Here is a 13,838-nt window from a genome sequence, read left to right as displayed (position 1 = left end):
TTGGTGATAAACTTCCCGGGGGGCTACTTCGGGCTAGACGCCAACTATGGCTAGTTTCTTGGCAACGCATAACTTTTGAACTCGTCCTCCGTACTGGGAACGGCGAATCCTCATCTTCGTCTGCAGTCCGTGGAGGTCTGTGGCCTGTATTGGGAATTGAGCAGCCATGTGACAGACGAGGCGCATGCGCCATGGGCTGACGGGTATCCATGCAGTTCGGGCTTCAAAGGCACGGCGACCATGCTCGCCCTCGTGACATGTTGCCAAACCAATCGCCGGGCGTATTCAGTCTGCGTCTGGCGGTGGGCTGCAGGGTGTCAGAGGTCGTAATTGGAATATCCTCCTGGGCATCCACAACGTAACTTTTAGGTAAAGTCAGGAGATGTACTGAATGGAGGCATTGCGACTGCCATTGTCAGGGGGATCGTTCGTTCAGCCGGCCGCTGCCTGCCAGTGGGCCCTTCCTCTTCCTTGGATGGGGATCTCTGTGGGATGGGATGGGATGGGATGGGAATAGCTGAGTTGCTCCTTCTCCGTATCAGAAATGCCATTGCTTTTGCACAGTCAACGTCGTCGTATCCAATTGATTGTTGAGGGCATGTCGAGTCTGTCAATTCGATTTATCGACCCCTTGTAGGGATTGTTGCCTGTTGCTTGGTCCCTGTCACCTAACACTGATCAGCCCCAGATCTTCGCGCGATCGTACTCGAAACGTGGGGGTCACCTCGTACTGTAACCTCGTTCGATGCCTTCGGGTCCACCTGGCACCGACGACGATCCGCCGGAGCTGAGGATTCCAATTCAAGTCGGCACTGGATCTCACCGCACCGAGTGCTGCGCAGATGAAGGTCTGTGACGCCTCTGCCCATCTGACAAGGAGATCAAGCGTGTCTGGCGGTCTCCTCGGATCCTGAACTGTGAGTGTTACCCCCACCGCACGAGAACTATCACCAGCAAACACACAGACGTGTCAAACGCATAATAGTGAGTAATAGAGAACCACAGCATCATCCGCGAGACATGCAACAAGTCCAAGTCCTGTCGCCGTTGCCTTAACGTCCACACCTCGCCCGAGGCGACGACATTCGGTGGTTCCACACCACATTCATGCACCATGAGCACGTTATTACCCCAAAAGGGTTGCCGCACCACCACAAACAACAATGCAGCCCGGTGTAACTTGTGCGAGCATCGGGACGGCAGCACCCTATTGATGGGAGAAAAGGAGCGCCAAGTCGCCGGGTCTGCCGTTCAGGATATCGACACCCAACTCGGGTGCGTGGACCATTCGCCATGTCGAGGACTCGAGTTGTCAACAGCCACGGTGCCACAACACCAGCATCAGCGTTGCTCGTGGAATGTCCTTGGCTTAGAACCCCGTGTCGTACGTCGCTCTGGCAAGCAAGGCCTATAATAGCCACGTCGGAGCCTTCCTGCATCAAGGCGCGTCGCTCAGCCAGCGCAGTGCGGTTTGTTCGGGGCCGAACGAAGCCAGAAGACCCGTCATCCAAAGCTCGACCTTCTCTTTACCCCGGATTACCCCATGATTAATGCACATGCATGGCGCAAGGCATCATGTATCCGTGACGCACATTGCCCTAGTGCATGTCCGTCCACGCCGGGGTCAACTCGGCGTGCCTTTTATTAGCTGTACGTAGCAGTGAGCTAAAGGCATGATCCGTTGGAGGCGCGTCCGACCTCGGCCAGGGTCATTCATCGATGGTTGGGAGGTGCGGAGGTGAGGTCGCGACGAGGGGCGCGTGGAGGACACGAACCTGCACTGGCACTGCACTGATGAATGTGGGGCAGACAGGACAGCAGCAACGCGCACTGCTTCTCGCGCGCACTGACGTCAAGTCAACTTTGACCTCGACATCTTCCTGGCCTCGACAACATGAGTCGACTCTACACATGTCTCATCCGGACGCACCATATCACCTCGCGCAAGAAGCTCCATCGCGTCCGTCACGTTGCCAACCAACAGGCGCTCTCGTCTCTCCTCGTGCGATACGGTGGTCCGCCGGGGATCATGTACGCCGAGTCAGATCAGCTCTCACCCCTCGAGCAATGGGTCGCCAGCGTGCAGGCCCTGCGCTACAAGGACTTCAACCTAGCCATCAAACCTGCGGAAATGGCTAGGGAAGGAGATGCCGTTCCGGGCATGGGCTTCTGGGAGACCGAAACCACAGAAGGGTTTCGGGCCGAGATGAAGAGGCGAGGGCTTGAGGAGTGGTGGAAAAATGGTATGGGCTACAGCTCACGTTGAACGAAACCACGCGATTTTCGAAAAGATTAAGTCTGCATACTCCTACAAAGTTTCCTGAAAGAACACCAAAAGATTCGCCTGGTACGCCTAGATATGCGTTCTCCACCAAGGGAGGTGTAGACAGTCTACTGTCTAATCCGTTCATCTGCTCAAGCAGTGGCATCTGCAGCTGCGGGCGCGGGGGAGGCCCCGGCCCCGGCCGCGGGCGCTCTCTCCCTCTGAATCAGCTCAGTGTCGGGATCGCTCTCCTTGCGGCTTGGAGTCTCGTCTCCGAGGGTCTTCTCGTCAAAGCTCCACTTGCTCGAGCGGATCGGGTTTACCTTGCGCACGTACATGGCGTCAATCTCCTCGAGCGTGCGGTCCTTGGACTCAATGACAAAGAAGAACACGATCAACACCAAAGCAGCGCAGCAGCCCGCGAAGACGAGACCGTACAGGTAGTCAATCTCGTCGGTGATGAAGCGCGTGAAGAAGGAGATGAGGCTGGGAAGAAAGTCAGCGTGGTTTTATCGCGTCTCGGGTCATCAATACTCACAAGTTCCAGAACCAGTTGGACGCAGTGGACAGTCCGAGGCAGACACTGCGGTAACGCAGAGGGTACAGCTCAGCGTTGACGACCCAAACGAGTGGCGCCCAGCTGACAGCGAAGGCAGCAATCGCCAGACACGAAAAGGCCACTAGGGCGGTGCCGGCCTTGGGAGTGCGCATGGGATCCTCGTGGTCCAGGGCAAAGTGGCCAACAAAGGCGTACACGCTGCAGTACTCATTAGCTTGGTTCACAAAAAGCGGGTGATCGGCCAGTCTTACAAGAAACACATCATCATCCAGGAGGCGCCAGCCATGAGCACGACTCGGCGGCCAAAGCGGTTGACGACCCACATGCCAGCAACGGTGCAGGCTGCATTGACGGATCCCAGAATCAGCTGGGTGGTGTAGCTGTTCTGGATGCCGGTCGCGGCGAACACAGTGGTTCCAAAGTAGAAGAAGAAGTTGGCGCCCGTGAGCTGCTGGCCGGCCTGCAGGACGACGCCCAACGTGGTGCGGTACAGCATGCGAGGTGCGGTGAAGATCTCCTTGTAGCTCAGGGCGGCCGTGCTCTTGTTCTCCTCGTCGATCTTGGCCTGGAGGTCGTTGATCTGGCGGCTCACAATCGTCGACTCGGCGGAAACACCGCACAGCTTGGCAATGTTCCTGCGCGCCTCCTCAACCCGGCCCTTCTTGTACGCATAGCGCGGGCTCTCGGGCATGAAGAGGATGCCGCCGCCGAGGACCAGAGCCCACGCAAAGGACAAGCCGTTGGGGATCCTCCATGCGGTGCTGTTTGTGTAGTGTTCGGTGCCCCAGTTCACCATCTCGGCGGTCCAGATGCCCAGGGTGATGAGGAGCTGGTACGACGAGACGACGACACCACGGATGACGGCCGGCACACTCTCGCTTTGGTACATGGGGACGGCCACGCTCAGGGCGCCGATGCTGAGACCGCTGATCATCCTGCCGATGGCGAACTGGGCCCACGATGACTGGGAGGATATTTCAATGGCCGTGCCTGCACAAGTGAAGAAGGCCGAGGCGGAGATGCAGAGACGACGGCCGATTACGTCTGCGACTTTACCGGCGATCAGGGAGCCAAACAGAGCGCCGATGCTCATGAGGCCGACAATGGTGCCCTGGCGGGCGGCTGAGAAAGTGTATGATCCATCAGATTGTAGCTCGCCAAAACGGGAGGCATAGTCGTCCATGAGAAAGAAGCCGGAGATCTGTCCACTGTTCCGGCTGTTAGCTGTCGTCCTGGGGCGCTGCGGTTACGACACGTACCTGATATAACCAAAGATGAAGCCGCCAATACTGGCGATGGCTCCCAGGGAGCACGCCAAGAGCGTGACCCTTTCCTTCTCTGCGATATTCGACATTTTCCTTGCCTCTTGGGGTAAAATGTCGTGTGGGATAGGTTTAGGGGAGAGGGAGGGGAGGTTCAGTCAATGATGGCCTGGGTTTTGCTCGGGTGGAATGCAGCAGAGGCGCCAGTCAACCTTGTTGTCACTACGTCTTCGACTCTGGCGTGTGCAACGAACAAGGAGAGTTCAGGACGGACGGTTCCCCATTCGAGCTTTGAGGGAAGCTTTACTCCTCCATCTCCATCTCTCATTCCGCTGCGTCCGCGGCCTGCCCGACTTTTTTTCACCCCAGCGGATGGGATGGCCTTGCCCTGCCCGGCACGTGCGACGGCATTTGCTCCACGCGCGACGCTTCACGATGGACAAGATTCCCACATTAGTCTGTGTCTTCCGCATTGAGGCCGAGAAAGGCATTGATTCAAGGCGCCGTTGTGGTGATACCAGTCAAGACCCGCAAGATTGTAGTGGGACGATATCGACACTTGGACGTCTCGGGCCGATTCCCAAGACAATCGACCGGGAAAGCCGTCGAGCGGTCCACCGTTCTGGCGGTCTTCTAGAATGCAGCAATTGTTTCCGCGTGGTATGTCATCATCAGGGGGTGAAGAGCAGTGAGGCGGGCGTTGTTGAATGAGGTGATGCGGTGCGTCGGGAGAGGCTGCATGCTTCAGCTCAGGAACAGGCGGACGTGAAGATCGCGTCCACTCCGGAGGGTTCAGTCACGTCAATTCCAGACTTTCCGTCTTATCAGATCGGAGATTTTGTTGCCTGCTGACGTCTTGCGCTTTTTTCTCTCTTTTTCTAGTCTCTTTCTTTTACAACATCATGGTCATCCGGTTGCGTGACGTTGCTGCTTAATAAGAAGACACGTCCGCGTGACCCAGCAAGAACTTTTTTCAACGGAGACCATGTCATCATGTCCGTGTGAATCTCCACGAACTTTGTTGACGAGTCAGCCAATTGATCGTGTAATTCACCGCTTATTTCCAGCCCAAAGGGAGCGTGCAGCCGTCAACGACGCGGCACGAGTATTGGTGGTGACGGGTTTGCTCGGGGATATTGGGGGGAATGATGGTCGATTCCTCAAGTTTCCTACCGAATCTTCACGGCAGTCGAGGAGCTTAGCATGCCGCCGTCGCGCGCGCCGGCCGATAGTGGTATAATTAGCTACACACCATCCGGATCCGTCCTTGGCGAATCGGCGGTCCGGAAGCATCGCCGGTGCGGGAGCATCCGGTCCGGCTTGCCAAGTCACGCCTACCCGGGAGTCACGCGGCAGTGCAGTCCTCGACGATGAAACATTGTGATTATAATCTGTTCACATCGTGGCTCATTCACATGGAGGCTCACTTTAGTTCATCAACACCACCCGAGCCCCTGAGATAGTCCTCCGGCTCCAGCCCAAACTCGTCATCGCACTCCTTCGGACCGTTCACAGGATTGCACCTCGCTGCCTTCCTGCCATCGATACGACAGGCGTAATCGCACCCCCATCTGGAACTCATGCCATATACTGGGAAGTCTGTCGAGACGATGTGCGCGCCCGACCGGAGCGCATTATCGCGTTGAGTAGTGGAGCAGTTCTGTCCCACGACCGTGTCCATGGGTACGTCGGCCCGGGTACGCACCCAGTAGCCGGCTTCGACTTGTTCTTGGATGTTGGCAATCTCATGCTCCGTGTTGGGCTCGTTGAGCTGGGGGAGTGTCAGCCGCAAACTCTTACAAAATGATGCGATTTCGAAGGCTTACCTTTTGGAAAGCACAGCTCGACTCCCCGGGCTGGGAGTTGGTAAAAAGGACGCGGCCCTCGAGGTTAGGTCTGCCCTCAATGTAGGCAGATCGCACATCACTCTCCCCATTGTCCATCAAGAAGAAGATCTTGCCCCTGGCGCTATCCAAGTCTGGCCATCCCCTGCCCAGCACCGATTCCTCGAGCGTGAGGTTGCCGTCCCTCAGATCATCCGGCACGATCAACCTCTGCCTACCGAGAATCTCTACAATCTCCTCGTCAAGGCCATCCAACAGGCCTTCGCCGTCCCAAGGAATGGCTTTGGCACCGAGGTCGCGGTCCGCGGTCTTGAACTCCATCATGATGGGGATGGGCACGGCGAGCGGGTGGGCGTCCATCCAGTCGCGGATGATGGCGAGGCAGGACTTGAGGGTCTTGCAGACGGTGTGGACGTCCGCGTCGGGTACGTGCAGGACTTTGACGCCGGGCTCGTCCCAGACAGGGTCCGAGTCGTAGGGCAGACCAGCCTCCCTGCGGATGGCAGGTTTGGCGTAGTTACCACCCTCGGGGTCGGCAAGGACGTCAATCCTAGATCGGAGTCATCAGTGCTGGGCCAATGTCATTCAAAGACTTGGGGTGAACGTACTCGAGGTTCCTCATCTGCTGGTCACCGAGCTGGATGCCTAGCTGTGGGTGCGAGTACCAGTAGTTGATGGCATTCTCCAAGAGCTCGGCCTGGACCTCCTTCTCCTCATTCGGAGCCTCAATATGATAGCTGTTGTGTGTCCCGACCACTTGCATGTGGTTCATGCGAAGGGCGCCGTCAGTCCAGGTCAGGTTGCTCTTGGAGCAGCTCTTGGCGAGGGCTGCGGGCAGCACTTTGTCTTGTCAGAGGCGTCTTACTCTGCAGGTATGACAATGACTTACGTGCCAAGGTAAGAATCGACTTGAGAGCCTGCAATTTGTGCTGTCAGTGATGGGTAGCGTGACGTGACTTGGTCAGGACTCACCATGGCCACGGATCTTCAACGACAGGGAACGAAGTGGTTGGTAAGTGAAGCTCCGAGGATGAGACAAGCCAGGGCCCTTTGGGGTTGTATTTAAGCAATGTCATCCTTTCAGTCTCGATCCCCACGTGTAGAGGACCACCAACGTGCCATCGCGAAGTGAACCCTGGTCATGGAAACATGAATTCCGAAGGGAGTGGTCTGCATGCTCCAATCTGCGAGCTTGGATGCCAACACGTGCCGATCTTGAAGGACGTGCATTGGGAGGGACGCTGCGATACTCGAGGCGCCGTCCTCAAAAAATGATCAAGCATATTCCCAACTCTAATCGACGAGTGCGTACGACTTCGGCACTTCTGATGGATGCCCCGATATTCGCTTGGCTTGGGCGATCATCCTTGTCGCATTCGTCCGCCGTTTGCCAACCAGACAGATCGCAGGTTGAAGGGGATCCATCACGATCCTCACTGGCAAAATGCCCAATGCTCGAGCACTCGACTGTAGCAGGATGGCAATTGCCACTATTGCTCGAGCGATGCTCCGACTGGAGGCTTAGTGAGGGCGACGATCCGTCTGCCTACTTGGTGTCCCCGCGTCGTCATTGCCCCTCCAATACAGAAGCAGCCCCTCCATAATTGACTGGAGCTCCGATGCAGCTTCTGCCACTGGAAGACTGAACATCAAATCTTGTCCATGCTCCATCAACTACGAATCCCATCTGCCATCCTCATCCTGGCGACTCTACTCTTCTTCATTCCCCGTCTATCCTTCCGAACCTCGACATTCTCCAAACCGTACTCGACCCTCCCATCGTCCTTTCGAGTCAGCGGCACCACCACCATCAAGATGAGCTACACAAACGAACTGAGGATCGCCCTCCTCGCCGTCCAGCGCGCCTCCCTCCTCACAAAGTCCGTCTTCCACTCCAAAGCCAAGGGCACGGTCGACAAGAACGACAAGTCCCCCGTCACCATTGGCGACTTTGGCGCCCAGGCCCTCATCATCGCCGCCCTGCAGAAGCACTTTCCCGACGACGAGATTGTCGCAGAGGAGGAGGCCGCTGCCCTCCGCGAACAGCCCGAGCTCGGCGACACAATCTGGGACATTGTCAGGCAGACGGCCCTCAGCGATGACCACGCCGAAAAGGAGCTGGGCGGTGCCATTGCGAGCAAGGAGAGCATGCTGGCCCTGCTGGACAAGGGCAACAGCGCAGGGGGCAGCAAGGGTCGCATCTGGACCATCGACCCCATTGACGGCACGAAGGGCTTCCTCCGCGGCGGCCAGTACGCCGTGTGCCTCGGCCTCATGGTCGACGGCGACGTCAAGGTCGGCGTCCTTGGCTGCCCCAACCTGCCCGTCGACGACCAGGCCCCTCTGACGGCCGACATTGGCTCCAACCAGACCTCCGACGGCCATGGCGTGCTCTTCTCCGCCGTGCAGGGACAGGGCGCCACCTCGCGCCCCCTCACAGACGGGCCCCTGGCGCAGGAAAAGAGCATCTCTATGCGGGCCGTGCCCTCGCTCGCCGAGGCCACCTTTTGCGAGTCCGTCGAGGCCGGCCACTCGGCCCACGGCGACCAGGCCCAGATCGCCCAGAAGCTCGGCATCACAAAGCCCAGCGTCCGCATGGACTCGCAGGCCAAGTACGGCTCCATCGCCCGTGGCGCCGGTGACATCTACCTGCGCCTGCCCGTCAAGGCGACTTACCAGGAGAAGATCTGGGACCACGCGGCGGGTGACCTAATCGTGCGCGAGGCCGGTGGTGAGGTGACGGACATTCACGGCAAGAGGCTGGACTTTAGCGTGGGCAGGACACTGGCCAACAACAAGGGCGTCGTGGCCGCGCCCAAGGCGAGCCACGGCGAGGTCCTAAGCGCGGTCCAGGAGGTCTTGAAAGCCAAGCTGTAGAATGGGCGGGATACGCAAAATGAAACTGTTTATGCCGTCTCTCGAGGCCATGAATTCAAATCATATATCCTGACGCCAAACGTTCTTATCCCACAATCACTAATTCGTCGTCATCGTCATCATCGAAAGTTATCTCCCGTCCTTGGAACCCCGTCGCGCCCAGGCTCTCGCGGCCTGCCTCCCGTATCCCCTTCTCCGTGACGAACCTCGTCTTCTTGCGCACAGGCGGTTGCTGGTCGCTGTCGGGATGGAGCTTCTCCCCATCCCGCATCTTGGAGAGCTTGCCCTTGAGTTCGCTCCCCCACCCCAGTGTGCTGCTGCTCACGCTGCCCGCGTTCGTGCTGTCTGGGCGCTTTCTCTTAGTGGTCCCGAGATTGATGTCTCGCTCTGGAAGGCCCGGCGGCCTTGGGAGTATGTTGCTCGGAACAGTTGGCTTCGCGCTTTCTTGAGACACCTTGGTCTTGGACCGCGCGGCGATGGCACGCTCCATGTAGTCTCTGCCAGCGCCCGTACCAGTCTTGGCAAGTTTCGCCTGTATCTCGCGCTCCTTTTCCCTGGCTAGTAGATTCCGTTGCAAGTGGGCCTCCTTCTCCTTCCGGTCCGTGTTGGTCAGATCCTTGCCATCCAGCAGGTCGGCGGCACTCATGCTTTGTCGGGTGTAGAATCTCGTCTTGGTCTCCCAGTCGTAGTTCTTGGGTGCCTTTCTGGCAAAGAACTCTTCCTTGCTCACCCCCTTTCTGGCAAAGTACTCTTCCTTGCTCACCCAGCCAACCTTCTTCTGCCACTTCTCCATCTTGTCTATCGAAGACATCCCCTTTTTCTTGGGTCCAGATCCAAATCCAGATCCGGTGTTCATCTCAAAGCGTTTGAGCTTAGTCTTGTCCACCACCGCATTTACGTGGTATTCGCAGAACTTGGTACGACGCTTGTTGACCCACGCGCCGCAGGGGTCGCCATCTTTCCGCAGGGCTTCGCAGTAGTGCATGTCGCGAGCCCGGCCGATCTCCAGGATGGTGTCTTCGTCAGAGTTAATGACCAGGCTGAATCGACCCGTGTCTTGTTTGCCACGCATGGGCGGCATCACATTCGGGTTGAGGATCGCCACGACCGTCCCCTCTGTGAGCTTCCAGAAGCGATCAAACCCAGTGTTGAAAAGAAACAGGTCAAGCTCCCACTCCAGATCACACAGTGTCATGACCATGTACTTGCCTCTGTCTTGGCTCTTGTCTGGCCCTGGCTTGTGATCGCGGGGCGCAGACTTCCTCGCCACAATTCCAAAGCATACAATGTCCTGTTCGATGTCGGGGAGCGCAAAGTCGGGGGCCTTGACGTCGCGCAAGAGATCCTTGATGTTCATGATTTTCTTGCCCGACACATGCCGCGCCAGAACGGTATGGGGCAAGATCCGTTGGGCCAAGTGCAGGCTTGAGTATGTTTCGAAGGAGCCTTCATCCTCGTTTTCCGCTTTCCCTGTCCCATCAGCACTACTCGATGCCAACTTGGGCGCCGTTTTGCTCTTTCGCATGCCTGATTCCTTCCATTCTGCAGCCATGACCTCCTCCCTGCTGAAGACTGTCGGCTTGGGCGCCTCCTCGGGTATCTCGACGGCTTTGCTCTTGAACTGCTCCATCTCCTCTTTGCCAATGCCAAATGACTTGTTCCTGAACAGTTGGATCTTCTTCGCCCGCTCGTCCTGCTCGATCTCTTTCGTTCTCGCTACCGCTAGTCTTTCGCTGAACGTCAGACCGCGCGAGGGCGAAGCGAAATGTCCCGGCGCACTGGCGGGCTGAGCCGGTTGGGGATGAGCGGAGGCGGGACGTGCAGACGCTGCCGCGCGACTGTGCGTGCGTTCAATGGGCTGGAAACCTTTATCCAGGCTAAATTGCTTTCTCCCAGCGGCTTCGATGGGTGGCTGTAGTTTCCTCGTCGGCGATGCTGGGATCTGGACGGCGCTCTGCTGCTCTGGTCGTAGATTCTCGTCGCGCCCGGCCGCCATTCGCTGCATTGTATGTGATCTCTCCAAGACTGAACTTCGCCCGCCTGTCACAGGTTGCTTTTCCTCCACCGCCTTTGCAGCCCGTAGCTTCTTCAGCTTCAACCGCGCCTGTAGCTCTTGGAGCTTGAGCTGGAGAGTCTCCTCATCATCGTCGTCGTCGATCTCGACGTCGAGTGTAGCAGGAGCGCTGATTCGCATGCGGGACGGGGACGAGGTGGGAGAGTTCTGCATCTCGCGATAACGTTGACGACCTTTAGGCGTGCTGAGAAGCGCTTCGTGCGGTGACCGCGGCGGCCATTGTGCGCTTGGGGAGCCTGCTTTTGTGAGCATGTAGATCTTGGCAGTGTTCTTGGTTACGCACTTGGGGGCGCCATGTTGTTCGAGCCTGACGACGTTGATGCCGCAGGGTCGGTCCCAGAGGGGAGCAGCCTGGGCTGGCGTCGGAGCGTGCCTGTTGCCTTGAAATTGACCCAAGGCCTTCAGCACCATGCGAACGATAGATTGTAAGGTTGGCAAAATGATGATGATGCTGAAAGATGGGGCCGGTAGTGTATGCAGGTCACTAGGTGTGGCGTTGATCTGAGATCTGGGGTTCGTTTCTTGGCTGAGGCTGAGACGCGCTTTACGCGCCCAGGCCCTCTCGACGCGTCCCCCAAACTTCTAACATCTCCGTCACCACATCTTGAACTGCCATTCTTCAGCTATTCCTGGCTAACTCTGGCGTGTTTCTATTGTTGGCAATTGGGCCATCTAGATTGAATTACTCCATCATACAAAGCAGATCGGCAATGCCTCGCACAAGAACAGCAAAGGCCGCCGCGCCTTCGTCTCCAACTGCGGAAACACCCAAAGCATCCAGCAGCAAATACACTCTCGAAGCCACAACGACGGCATCGCCGAAGCTCTTTGTCCTACCCAAGGCTGCCTCGAAAGAAGCCAAAATCGTCACACTCCCCAACCCTCGAACCGCGAAACCATCCCGCTACCTCGTATGTCCTCAGACCGGCTTCTACGAATTCACCAAGATCGCAGCACCAAAGAGCGTGCCCCGAAGCTGGCTGATAGAGACGACGAGCGACTCACAAAGAAGCGGGCAGACTATTTCGAACGCTGAATTTTTCATTGCTTCACCACTGGATCCGGTATTCCTCTTACTGCCGTCGCTTGCCGATTCTTCGATAGCAAAGGGCTCAGACGACAAGAAGAAGCTGTTCCTCTCCGGCGACGATTACTTCGATCAGCTTCCAACAGAATACTCGCACCTCGAGGAAATCCTACAATGGACAGAATCGAAGACTGTACTCGAGAAGCGCATGGCAGCCATATGCGACACGGTAGACGCAGGGGATGAAACGATGTTCCGAATCAACAGGGAGAAGCTTGTATCGCTCTGTTTAAGCAAAGCTAGAACATTGTCCGGTTCGCTGCCCATCAGCGTGGAGAAGCAATTTGTGGCAAAGGCTCTACAGGCCCCCGTTGTAAACCAGAGGCGGGCTCCTGTGCAGAAGAGCGCGTCGACACTGAGCGAAGCCCCAGATTCGGGTACCTCGACGCCTCTCACTGAGACGCTGGAATCGCAATCCTCAGCTGCCACAATCGAGACGGCAGCCACCTCGGTGGATCAGGACACGGTCGAGGTGGAAGAAGCAATTAAACCGACCGAGGACGTGGTTGAACTACAAAGACTTCGTGTTGCCTTGGATTTCATATGCGACCGGTACATCTCGCCAGCCGTGACGCAATGGGTTAAAGAAGGCCTAGCCTCCAGCAATGTCCAATTCTCAGCCCTAGACGAATATCTGGCCAAGGTTGCCGAACTTCGTGCCGAGGCCTTGGCAGCAAGATCCTTGGGCGACTACTCTCGGAAACACATGCGAGACGAGGACGATGACGATGCGCGCGAACAGAAGAAGCGCAAGATGGAGGAGGAGAAGAGACGGAAGCAGAACCAGAGCAGAGGAGTCAGGGATCTAAAGAAGGTGAATACCACGGGGATGATGAAGCTCAGCAGCTTCTTCCAGAAGAAATAATAGCACAGCATCCGTTTGCATACTACATCAATGCGTCTCCTCATGGGTATCATGGTTCTCATTACAGGTGCAGCGGGACGTTCATCTAGCACCTCTGCCGCGTCCTCGTGTCGACCCAATGCCGCGGCCGATACCTGAAGTTCCTCGACTGCTGGTGGTGGATGGCCCATCGGACAGATAGCTTGTGCCTGCTCTTGCGGCTGCGGAACTAGCAGCTCGGGCTCGGCTGGCCCGCGTGCCACGGACACCTGGAGCTGCTCGTGTGCTTCTTGTTCTCGTCGGCGGCGCCCGTTGCTTCTCCTCCTGTTCCTCTCGTTGTCGCCGTCTGAGCTCCTCGCGTCTTTCCGCCTCAGCGGCCCGTCGTTCGGCAGCCTGTCGTTTCCTCAGAACTTCGGCCTCCTGCTCGGCCTGGTCCTCGGTTGTACCCTTCCACGCAGGATTCAGCAAGAGGCGTTGATTGTGTTCAGTCTGCGAGAGAATGCGAGTCCACGAGCTCAGCAGTGTTGACGCATGGCCCACAGTGGCAGCTACAACCTAGTAAAGAGCAGTATCAGCAAATTGTTCTTGTCACTCAAAGGGTCAGACTAACATTCATGTTGCCTCCTGCTCGCTCGAGTGTAGCGAGAACACCCTCGAGCGACTCATTGATGCCTCTCACCCCTTCTAACTCCCTTTTTAATGCGGCGTCAGGGTCATCATCCTCATCTCGCTGCTCGGTGGTGGTGGGCGTTTTGGGCGTCTTTGGTGTCCGGGGAGTCTTTGGCCGGATCGTGTGGGGGGTGCCATGGGGCGGTGACGACCACAACTCGGATTGTTCTGTAACTTCGTCCTTTGCCATTGTGCTGCTCCGCCAACAAACGGTGTGGTGTTGAATCAAGCCAGTGACGCCATGTGTTGTTGCTCAAAACGGTCGTTTGGCGGGCCACGAGGAGCCCTGCGTGCACCCCACCATCAATTAAGAACTTGAGAGGACGATTGGTGAATGCGGACGCGAAATCGACGCGTCA

At 57.2% G+C, this 13,838-nt stretch overlaps 8 protein-coding genes across 8 annotated transcripts; 4 read left to right on the top strand and 4 right to left on the bottom strand.

Moving 5' to 3' along the window:
• Positions 1 to 1,894: 1,894 nt before the first annotated feature.
• On the top strand, positions 1,895 to 2,266 carry F5Z01DRAFT_633708 (uncharacterized protein; the record flags this gene model as incomplete). Its single annotated transcript, XM_046261978.1, has 1 exon — positions 1,895 to 2,266. One exon carries the CDS (start codon positions 1,895 to 1,897, stop codon positions 2,264 to 2,266), a length of 372 nt encoding a protein of 123 aa, XP_046121723.1.
• A 149-nt stretch (positions 2,267 to 2,415) lies between these two features.
• F5Z01DRAFT_633707 (general substrate transporter) lies at positions 2,416 to 4,176 on the bottom strand (the record flags this gene model as incomplete). Its single annotated transcript, XM_046261977.1, has 4 exons — positions 2,416 to 2,749; positions 2,802 to 3,020; positions 3,074 to 4,030; positions 4,082 to 4,176. 4 exons carry the CDS (start codon positions 4,174 to 4,176, stop codon positions 2,416 to 2,418), a joined length of 1,605 nt encoding a protein of 534 aa, XP_046121722.1.
• On the top strand, positions 3,988 to 4,932 carry F5Z01DRAFT_416260 (uncharacterized protein). Its single transcript, XM_046259597.1, has one exon. The coding sequence runs from the start codon at positions 4,274 to 4,276 to the stop codon at positions 4,793 to 4,795; it is 522 nt and encodes a 173-aa protein (XP_046121721.1). The 5' UTR covers positions 3,988 to 4,273; the 3' UTR covers positions 4,796 to 4,932.
• A 483-nt stretch (positions 4,933 to 5,415) lies between these two features.
• Positions 5,416 to 7,172, bottom strand: F5Z01DRAFT_416232 (uncharacterized protein). Its single transcript, XM_046259596.1, has 4 exons — positions 6,901 to 7,172; positions 6,537 to 6,845; positions 5,911 to 6,478; positions 5,416 to 5,855 (listed from the first exon to the last, which is right to left on the bottom strand). The coding sequence occupies exons 2-4, from the start codon at positions 6,698 to 6,700 to the stop codon at positions 5,508 to 5,510; spliced, it is 1,080 nt and encodes a 359-aa protein (XP_046121720.1). The 5' UTR covers positions 6,701 to 6,845; positions 6,901 to 7,172; the 3' UTR covers positions 5,416 to 5,507.
• Positions 7,173 to 7,743: 571 nt separating this feature from the next.
• On the top strand, positions 7,744 to 8,805 carry F5Z01DRAFT_616397 (3',5'-bisphosphate nucleotidase; the record flags this gene model as incomplete). Its single annotated transcript, XM_046260907.1, has 1 exon — positions 7,744 to 8,805. The coding sequence occupies one exon, from the start codon at positions 7,744 to 7,746 to the stop codon at positions 8,803 to 8,805; it is 1,062 nt and encodes a 353-aa protein (XP_046121719.1).
• A 29-nt stretch (positions 8,806 to 8,834) lies between these two features.
• F5Z01DRAFT_647099 (cell division cycle protein) lies at positions 8,835 to 11,376 on the bottom strand. Its single transcript, XM_046262956.1, has 2 exons — positions 11,163 to 11,376; positions 8,835 to 11,115 (listed from the first exon to the last, which is right to left on the bottom strand). The coding sequence occupies exons 1-2, from the start codon at positions 11,173 to 11,175 to the stop codon at positions 8,891 to 8,893; spliced, it is 2,238 nt and encodes a 745-aa protein (XP_046121718.1). The 5' UTR covers positions 11,176 to 11,376; the 3' UTR covers positions 8,835 to 8,890.
• Positions 11,377 to 11,589: 213 nt separating this feature from the next.
• F5Z01DRAFT_633703 (ribonuclease H2, subunit B) lies at positions 11,590 to 12,831 on the top strand (the record flags this gene model as incomplete). Its single annotated transcript, XM_046261976.1, has 1 exon — positions 11,590 to 12,831. One exon carries the CDS (start codon positions 11,590 to 11,592, stop codon positions 12,829 to 12,831), a length of 1,242 nt encoding a protein of 413 aa, XP_046121717.1.
• Positions 12,832 to 12,871: 40 nt separating this feature from the next.
• On the bottom strand, positions 12,872 to 13,816 carry F5Z01DRAFT_416273 (DASH complex subunit Duo1-domain-containing protein). Its single transcript, XM_046259598.1, has 2 exons — positions 13,421 to 13,816; positions 12,872 to 13,365 (listed from the first exon to the last, which is right to left on the bottom strand). The coding sequence occupies exons 1-2, from the start codon at positions 13,667 to 13,669 to the stop codon at positions 12,913 to 12,915; spliced, it is 702 nt and encodes a 233-aa protein (XP_046121716.1). The 5' UTR covers positions 13,670 to 13,816; the 3' UTR covers positions 12,872 to 12,912.
• Positions 13,817 to 13,838: the final 22 nt, after the last annotated feature.

The sequence above is a fragment of the Emericellopsis atlantica genome, assembly GCF_019669845.1.
Source record: "Emericellopsis atlantica unplaced genomic scaffold F5Z01scaffold_4, whole genome shotgun sequence".
Taxonomy (NCBI): domain Eukaryota; kingdom Fungi; phylum Ascomycota; class Sordariomycetes; order Hypocreales; family Bionectriaceae; genus Emericellopsis; species Emericellopsis atlantica.
This window is presented reverse-complemented; position numbering and strand designations above follow the sequence as displayed.